The sequence below is a fragment of the Magnolia sinica genome, chromosome 5 (genome assembly GCF_029962835.1).
Source record: "Magnolia sinica isolate HGM2019 chromosome 5, MsV1, whole genome shotgun sequence".
Lineage (NCBI taxonomy): Eukaryota > Viridiplantae > Streptophyta > Magnoliopsida > Magnoliales > Magnoliaceae > Magnolia > Magnolia sinica.
The window spans coordinates 113,379,417-113,388,829 of record NC_080577.1 but is presented as its reverse complement, the minus strand read 5'-3'; the positions used below and the strand labels follow the sequence as shown (position 1 = coordinate 113,388,829).

The 9,413-nt window shown below is 40.4% G+C and overlaps 2 protein-coding genes across 5 annotated transcripts in view; one reads left to right on the top strand and one right to left on the bottom strand.

Moving 5' to 3' along the window:
* Positions 1-1,086: 1,086 nt before the first annotated feature.
* Positions 1,087-1,991, top strand: LOC131246784 (protein indeterminate-domain 16). Its single transcript, XM_058247194.1, has one exon. The coding sequence runs from the start codon at positions 1,115-1,117 to the stop codon at positions 1,574-1,576; it is 462 nt and encodes a 153-aa protein (XP_058103177.1). The 5' UTR covers positions 1,087-1,114; the 3' UTR covers positions 1,577-1,991.
* Positions 1,992-2,155: 164 nt separating this feature from the next.
* The window catches only part of LOC131246783 (alpha-ketoglutarate-dependent dioxygenase alkB), a 29,936-nt gene continuing 22,678 nt past the window's right edge, over positions 2,156-9,413 (bottom strand). For 3 of the 4 annotated variants that reach the window (XM_058247193.1, XM_058247191.1, XM_058247190.1), the window contains one exon: positions 2,156-2,428. In XM_058247193.1, the coding sequence (XP_058103176.1) occupies positions 2,289-2,428 (140 nt within the window). In that variant the 3' untranslated portion in view covers positions 2,156-2,288. Of the gene's footprint in view, positions 2,429-7,169; positions 7,226-9,413 lie in introns of those variants that run through there. The other variant, XM_058247192.1, reaches the window with a different exon arrangement.

Genomic DNA, 9,413 nt, shown 5'->3' with positions numbered 1-9,413 from the left:
TAAAAAGTTAAATTACATTACTACACTCTTCTTTCTCTTGATATTGAAGTGCAAAATTGAAAGTTATGGGCCCACTTGGTATGTATCTCACGTCCAACTCATCCAATGGATGCACACCAAACAAAATAGATGGCAGATTCAATTGCAGGGTGAACTAATCCGTTAAAAATAATGTAAACCATTCAAAATATCCCGATTCAAGTATAGCCCATCTGACATTCCGATTGACCTGTTATTTTGTAAGTGATGTCACCATGGTCTGATGCATATGTTTACTGGATTAGATGTTATAGAAATATCACGTGGGCCCCACAGGTCTTGAGTTTCATTTTTTTAAAGAAAAATAAATAAGGGCATTTTTGTAATTTCATTACTCGAAAATCGCTCCAAGAAAAGGTGAATTCGTTTCATATCTTCTGAAAAACATGTTATCATGCTTGCCGAACGTTGAGGTAAAAATGAAAAAGAGAAAATCCCACTTGGAACGGAAATGATCCAGTGCTCTGGGAGCATACTTACAAGTTATAGTCCTCCTTTTTGCATTTCGAAGTGAGGACGGTTCACTCAACGATCCAGATTGTCCAATAGGTCCACCAAACATATTGTTGGTTACCGTGATAAGATGACACTGATTGGATGATCCAATCCTTCCATTAGTCGACCTTGTTTCTTCTTTAGAATCATAACCGTTCATAATGAACTCCAGAAAATAGATGGCTAAGATTGGCCACATTTTTTTAAAAATTGTTGTGACCGTCAAATAGTTGATCGGATGGCTGGAGTCATCTAATCGTTGTTTTTTTTTTTAGCCACGGTGGACTGGAAACTGTAGATCGATTGATCAGGACCGTCCAAGTGTCTCTATGCAACTAGGAGCACTGTAACTTGTAGTGCTCTAGGAGGACTGGATCATTTTTCTAAAAAGAGAACACAAAAGGATCAAATGGGCATTTTCGTCAGTTCATGGAAGTCAAGATGCTCAAGTCATTTTCCTCATGATCATGGGCATTTTGGTAATAAACCATCTGGTGGACTTGTATATATGGGCACTGATTCTGCCACCCCCACATCTTCTCTCACCACCTTTCTCAGCTCTTCTCTTCCATCACTCACAATGGAAGAAGATGATCAAAGAGAGTTACAGTTACTCCCTACTCCCTCACCAGGTTTCTCCTGCCCACCTTCGGATTCTTCCAGTAAGAACCGGACTGCCATGAATCCTTCCGATCCACCTTCGCTTGAGTTACAACTGTCGATCAGCCTCCGGCCGGCTCGACCATCTCCCAGTTCTGTCGATGCCCACGAGTCAAAAACCATTGACGCCTTGAAGCGGCATGCCACAGAGCAAATCCGACTGGCCGCTGTTGAGAAAGCTTACGCAGAGCGAGTCCGGGAGCTGACAAGAAGGGAGATGGAAATGGCTGAGTCGGAGTTTGCACGTGCAAGGCATGTGTGGGAGCGGGCGCGGGAAGAGGTGGAGAAGGCGGAGAGGTTGAAGGAGAAGGCAGTGCGGCGGATTGATCCCACCTGCATGGAGATCACGTGCCAGGGTTGCCGGCAACGGTTCCGTCCGTAGTCTTAATGCTCAGAATCCCCACCTTAGCCCATTCGCCGCCCGAGTCAAGACCCGGGTCTACTCGCCACGTTCCAAATGGATTGACTTGGTTTGCCAACTCCCAAGTTTAGTCAACTCGGCCGAGTTTCCAACTGAGTCACTGAGTTAGAGCCTCCTTCTCTTCAAGAAAGAAAAATTGGGAAACAATAAGGGCGCGTTTGGATGCACCATTGAATTGGATTGCAATTATTAGTCTAAGAAAGAGGAAATGACCAAATTGTGATTTCCTTTCTATTGGCAAGCTGGGCTCCAAATTGTGATTACGCCCCTTTCAGGTCTGACTTGGAAGACTGTAACTGCAATTTGAGGAGGACCACCTCACTCTGCCATTAGTTTCTGAATTTCCATAATCCAATTCACTTGTGCATCCAAACGCAACCCAAGATGCAAGAACATGTCATTATTCTACTGCCCCAAAAAAATTCAAGAGCTCCGCTACAAGGAATGATTTGAGTATTGCAAGCTTTTTCTCTTTCTTCTTCTTTTTCTTTTTCTTTTTTTTTTTTTTTTCCGAAATTGAGTTGAATTTTCAGCTGAAAATTGAAGAAATAAAGCCCCGTTGATTGTTTCTCTAACATGGTTGAGTCCAAAACTCAAAATTTTAAATTTCTAATGATAATTCATTATTGATGATGGAAGTTCTGGTGTAAACCGCAATCAGGAAAGAATCATTTCAATGTACTTGTCTGATATTGATATTGATCCTTGAAGTCCTGATGTATTCCTTGAAACATAGATCTTCATGGCTTGAAAACTGGGATGCAAGAGGAGAAACTTCCGCGTTCTCTTCATCTGTGAATATTCGTGGTATTCCTGCAAAAGCAGAACCGAAAATGTGTTCTACAGATTAAATCAACGGAAACCATCAAAACGTGGAGGAATTCAAAAGGGAAAAATTAGTCAAGAGGTTTGCTCTAATACATCTTGCAAGATGATAAGTTGGGACTTTATTCATTGCAATTGGGTTTTTTCTCAGTGACCCAAACTGTTTATGTGATGAGGCATCCCTTGGATGTGGGATGCCTGAAAAGTCTATAAGATTGAATATTTCAAAATTTTGATTACAAAAAGTTACGGCAACCATCCATTTTCAAAGTGAAAGAGCCAAATTTCAAATGGTTGAAATAATCCATTTTAAAAGTTTTATTTGTTGTCTACCTGCATCGTATAAGCAGTTTGGATCATTATAAGATCCAGATTCAAAGGATGAAGTCCCGACTGCAATATGTCGGAATATATTTGAGCAAACCTCCAATAGTCTAATTAAGGACACCTCAATCACCATTCGGGAAACCCGTGTTTCAAATTTTAACAAAGGAACAGATGAATAAGAGCTGAGAAGATAAGGATAATGATGTCACCGATTCTTGTTTCCATCAATGATATGATCTTGGTATTTTGATTTAGGGTTTTTAAATCCTTTTTCTGTTTGTCGGGGATGGAGACTGTTTTAAAGTTCTTAATTTATGCCGTTATAGAAATATAAAGAGGCGATAAGATGGGGTTTGGGGTTTTTTTTTTTTTTCATATTTCGGTACTTCTAAGTCTCCTGCAAGTGTGAAAAGTGATCCAGTTTTCCTTTCTGCCTTTACAGCACTAGCCCACTTTTTCTCTTTTTACAGATTCCATGTTTTTCTATATTATCAATTAATGAGGTTGGCTAGCATTGCTCTGTATTGGCTGCTTGCCTCTTTGTGCATTACATCATCACTTGGTGATCCAGACCGTTCATCTAGTAAGTACTGCTCTGGATAGGCCACACAATTCTAAAACTTGGTGACTCGACTCAAGACTCAGTCGAGTCAACTCAACTCAATGAGATTTCGAGCTGAGTAACTACGAAACTCGCTGATGAATGAGACTCGGGTAGACGAGGGTCAACTCTCTCCCCTACACAGATATATAACTGTTATATTAGCATAATATTCCGGATGGATTTTCAAGACTTCGATTGGAGTCGAGAGACTTGGCTCTCCCATAACTAGTTGAGTCAAAGCAGCAGGTAATCATAACTCGGCCGAGTGAACAGCTGTTATTTCTTAGATATTCTGGGATCCTAGACTCGGCTTCGTACAATCAAGACTGTCAGACTTTTCAAACCTCAAAGTGGATAGATGTGGCAAATGTGCAGGACAGACACCACTGAGTCGTCAGCGTCAAAAGATAAGAAGTTGAGATAGCTGTATCCAATCAATTTCAACCTCTTAGCTTTTGCCCATCAGGGAACAGCCCCCACTACCACATCCGAAGTCGGCACTAAAGGAAGAATACAGCTGAATGTATAGGACGTGAGTACATCGAGCTCCTTTGGAAAACCAGCAAAAGTTACATCGACGACCAAAGTCCAGCCACGAAGGCCTGATTTAAAGAAAGAATCCAATCATAGAACCCAATCACAAGAGACGATTGATGGCAGAAACTTTCAAGATTCGTAACATGATCTGTCGGTTACTAACAAAACGTTACTCATGTGTGGACAACTTATCAAAAAGCCAATAATGCATCGAGGTAACTCCTTGAGTGAATCAAGGCACATCCCACTAGTTCTGTCATGGCCCTATTTTTCAAAATTGATAACATCATTCCATGAAGTGATTGGCAGGCTAAGAGAGGATCAATGAGTTGGAGCAGTGGGTCCTACCAAAAAGGTACTTGGAAAGCCATACAACTTGGATAAGGGGATGTTAGCAAACCCAACATGTCCCTATAGATATAGTGATATCAAAAGCATGAACCATTGCAAAAATTAAAAGCTCATAAATGCGAATAAATTTTTACCACAGAATTCCTCAAGAACTCTGATTTTACCAAACAATGCCTTCACTTTATTGAAATACAAAGGCGTGTTTTTTGGCGACTGAAGAGACTAAAATGCCCTACTCTATTATATTTTTCTCAAAAGGCGGTAGGGTTGAGCATTGTGTGGCCCATGTGGTGGGTTTATGTTATGACATCCAACCCGTCCAACAAGTGCATCCCACCATGATGACCGCATAAACTAATAATCAGGCTAATCTAATCATCTCAGGGGCCACAAGTGAATATGGAGGTTTTTGAGTTTTGTACTCTTTTTTTTTTTGGTGTGGACCACCAGATGGTTGGATCCGCCAGATTTTTGGTTCAGCATGATCGTCATGGTGGGATGCAACTGTTAGATGAGTTGGATGTCATACACACGCATCACATGAGCCCACAATGCCTAGACTCTACAGTGCTTCTAAAAAGTCAAGTCATTATTTGGCAAAATCAGAAGTCTCCTGAAAAATTTTCAGTAAAGATCCCAGATGCAAAAGATATAATAAACTGATCTTAAATAACTCAAAATACATTAGAACCATATAAATAGCATACAAGTACTGCTAATCAACAAGAATAATGATGAATTAAGGTTTCTGCCTAATGAGGAATACTAATATGCAGGTTGCTGCATAAAAGTTATAGGCCCTGAGCATAGCAAGTATGTCTGATAATCTGGACTGTTACTCTGATGGGGCACCATGTTGGATAGGCAGCCATATCCCCATAAAGCAAGGGGATTGACAGTGATAGCCATCCAATTAGTTCCCAGCAAAAGGAACCATTAGAGCAACAGGCCACATTGAACCATCAAAACTTATAACTGGATGGTCAGAGTAGTCCAACTACTGAAATTTTGGGCCTATGGCCCATCCACACGGTTCCCCACTATGTCAACAGTCCCAATCAACAGAGACGTTTGCCAAGTGTACTGTGAGAAGGTTATTGCATAGGACTTCTCTGCAGCAACTGGATGAGCAGAGTAGTACATCCACTACTCTGATCGTCAGAATAGACCAATTGCTGAGATTGACCTATAGCCCTTGTCCTGCCAGATCAACAGTCATGTTTGCTACGTGTACCATGAAGAGGTTACAGCATAGGATTTCTACACAGAGACCTGGACATCAGCATTCCTCTCCTAGTTAGTCACTATGTCAACAGGCACCCGACACATCACTGCATTTTTCTTTTTAGAAAATGGAGTGTCCTTGATAAATAAGTAAGCAGGCAAATGGGGACCATGAAGGGAGGAAATGGGTGGGAAGGGAGTTAATCCTAATATAATGGTGATGCAAGGTAATCATTCAACCTATAGCTGAGATGCATACCCTACAATGACTAAAATAAAGATTGCATTCACTGGTGAAATTTCAAGGGTAATTTAGTTCTGTAATATATCACATGAGCGGCAGCACCTGCGTGTCATTGCCATGCCCACAACTAGACCCATTGCAGATTTAACCCAATTATCTTTGTGGGATACTGCACACACCAAGAGAATGAGTTCATCCATAAAGAATTACAAGGGCAGCACCAGAATTTACCCACATCAAGAACATGCAAAGACACCTTAATCGGATCTACTCACCCACACTAAAGTTGGAATTTGCCCCCCCAGATCTGCATTTTGTAGAAAATGATAGTATTGTGCACATCCTTATCACTTTGCTCTCGTAATCACACAGATCATCCCACATGCATCAATTCTTGATCTGTCGTTTTATACTTGGATACTTCTGGCAGAGCATCTCGAATCACCAGACCTCACTATTCGAATGATGTCACGGTGCACAATCCACCGCAAATTGCTCACCCACGGATAGCATCTGCTCCCTCGTCCTCAATCATCTCAATGCATGAGGTGACATGCCGAGGTTTCCAACAACCGCGCATTGATTTGGCATGTGGGTGTGTCACAGCTTTTGCATGGCACATCATGTGAACCATTCATCGTATTTGGGGATATATCAGGGGGAATCAGAATGTGGGTTATCCACAATAGAAAATTAGGACGCATTTCATCTAATATAGAGAATAGATTCCTCAATGCAGATGCTTTGGACAACTTCGACTGGAAAGAATTTCTTCTTTATCCAGCCTTTGGATATGCACGCATCACGCAGGAGGTTCTATGGATAGGTTGAGAGAAGGTATCAGAAAAGTAAATACAGTATTAGAATCAGTCTGAATTCCACGACCAAAAATTAATAATATGGCAAGTAAACCTTGTCAGCTTGAAAATGTACTTTTTGGGATCTTGGGCCATGTCTTCTATGATCAGAGCACCAATCAATAGGCAAATCTTCTAAAGTACCATGCTTTTCAATCCTCCATTTGTAGGCCACTGCTTGGATGGTTAGTATTTGTCCAAGCAAAAATTGTGGGTCAAACAAACATAACCGTTTGATTGGAGAACTTTTTCCTTTGCATGTTGACCATTTTCACTTCTACATCAAACCATCCATTGATGTTCCACGTATTGAACAATAGGATCTAGTTGTTAGTACAATTTTCTCGATATGGGAGCATTTTTCACCTACACATCTAACCATCCACTGATGAACCATGGATTGAACATTAGGATCTAGTTGGTAAAATCTTCCATATACTGCCCATCCATAGTTGGGACCACAGGATCAAGTTCACTTTATGCATGTGCTTCATGATTGATCAGGTTCAAGCGCCTAATAATACCAATAACAAAATTTATAGTATGATACCAAGGAACAATAAATTGCAAACCAGTAAGCCGCCTCCCAAATGCTCCTCTCTATCTATCTATTCCACATGAAATTGTAAGTATTCTTGCTCCTACATTAATTACCCGATATTATTAAGTAGTATCAATGTTTCATATTAATTATAGATGCAAGTGTTCCCCAAATCCTAACATCCATGCCTACAACTCCCAAACATGTAACCCTCATTTCATATTCCTCCACTATCAATTAATAGCTCAAGGGCCAAAAGACCCTAAATCTATCTTCTTCTTTTCTGTCCTTTGATCTAGACTGTATACTATTTACACAGCTTTGCTAGCTCCAAATCCACCACTCTCTACACGCAGCAGACGACCAACCTGGTAAGTGTGTGGGACATCTAAGCAGTGCATAAGGCAGCCCCCACCATCAAAATAACTATACAGAAAACTCGGGCTGACCTGCTCACCAGGCGGCCACGCATGTACGTTCACTAGTTCTTCCTAAACCACCCATTCCTTTTGCATAGGTGTAGCCCACATTATGGATCGTCCCTTTTTTTTAACATTTCATATTCATGGGTAGGTCACCTTATCCACTACTTAGATGTCATGCACACTTGCCAGGTTGGCACATGTGTGTAAAGGTGTGTTTGGTGACCTTGCATGTGAGGCTGAAGAAACTCCTATTTGCATGATATCACTATATTCAAATTTATGTAGATATGGCTTTATAAATTCTCTGTTTTCATTAACTAATATTTATATAAAAGGTGTAACTAATGCCCCCATCAACATCCCCAAAGCCTTTAAATGACACATGGGATGCCCAATCATGGATATGAACAATTCATTCATTCATTATTGGGCAGAGAAAATTGGACAGTCAAGATTGAGCAGAGAAACAAAATAAGTCCAATCACCATCTTCAAATATCTATTTAATAGATCCCACTTTGTGTTGTTTATGATTCCAAAGTAGCAGTTTGGTTTGATGATTCTAACCATGTGATCTATGGCCCATAAACAATGGACAGGTGGTGACAAATTCGCCCCATTCAAAGGGTTAGGGCAATCCAATTGGCATGATTCTTGCACCGTGCCTTGCTCCCGATGGTACTATTGAATGAACCATCGGGATTGATGATTGCACATCCCACATGTCCTTTAAAAGGTTCAGGGATGTTGCTAACGCCCCCATGAAGGTGGGGACATTAGCAAAACTCTTGCACAAAAATATAGATTTATCATAAAAACACAGGTGTGTTTGCATGTCAGGCTTCCTATGGTCCCTGTGCCCCATTGTTGCTTTGTCCAGCACCCGCACATATGCCAATGTCAAAGTTACATAGATGTTTTTGCATGTCAGGCTTCCTATGGTCCCTGTGCCCCTTTGTTGCTTTGTCCAGCACCAGCACATATGCCTATGTCAAAGTTACACAAGCTGTGTGCAAAACAAATGCACTCTACCATTTCCTGCTAAGAAGGTTAAGTCCTTTAACAGCTGTTCAAATAACCAGATTCAAGGAATAAGCTGTGGAGAAATAAGCATAACTTGACCTCACTTCTAGTTGCCTGGAGCACAGGTGGCTCCAGTACATCAGTACATGGTATGAGGACGGGCACACGGTACGCTAGGGATAGGGTCATGCCAGTCACTCCAATAAATACTACCAAGTATGTGCAAAATAGTTATATAAATGCTTCTCAAAGAAAAAATAGTCACATCAACAAATTGATATTGTAATTTTTATATGAAATAACAAATGCCATTATGATACATCATGCGTTGTTAGTATAATATCACATGCCTGCTACTGCATAAATCAACAATGAGAGCATAGAACCATAATTTTCATTTCGAGTTCATAAATATAGAAACACAGATTGCAAATGAATCAGAAACCAGACCATGAGATAGAAAATATAGCATGGTTATCTAGGTAATGTTACTTCTCACCTACCATATAGTTCCAATATGCCTACTCAAAAAATAGGAATAATAGACTTTCTCAATGCAAAGATTGGAATTTTCAGATAACATTTCAAGCTAACGAGACGAATGTTACCCATTTGAGGTAAGTCTCCATCTCATATGAAGAAAATTTGTCATTTGCATTGTCAAATAAAGATTAGGAAAGGCATTACTGTTTAGGTGCAATAAACATTGAAGAGGCACAAATGCACAATCAACTTAACACAAAGGAGATACTAGAAAGAAGAATTACAGGGTCATGATGCATTAGGATGTGCATAGTGTCTTGATTCCCCCCAAATCTCAATCCATACAAGTGTGGTCCAT

Bases quoted from the DNA above. Each gene is read 5' to 3' on its own strand.
- LOC131246784 (XM_058247194.1), top strand. From the start codon at position 1,115: ATGGAAGAAGATGATCAAAGAGAGTTACAGTTACTCCCTACTCCCTCA.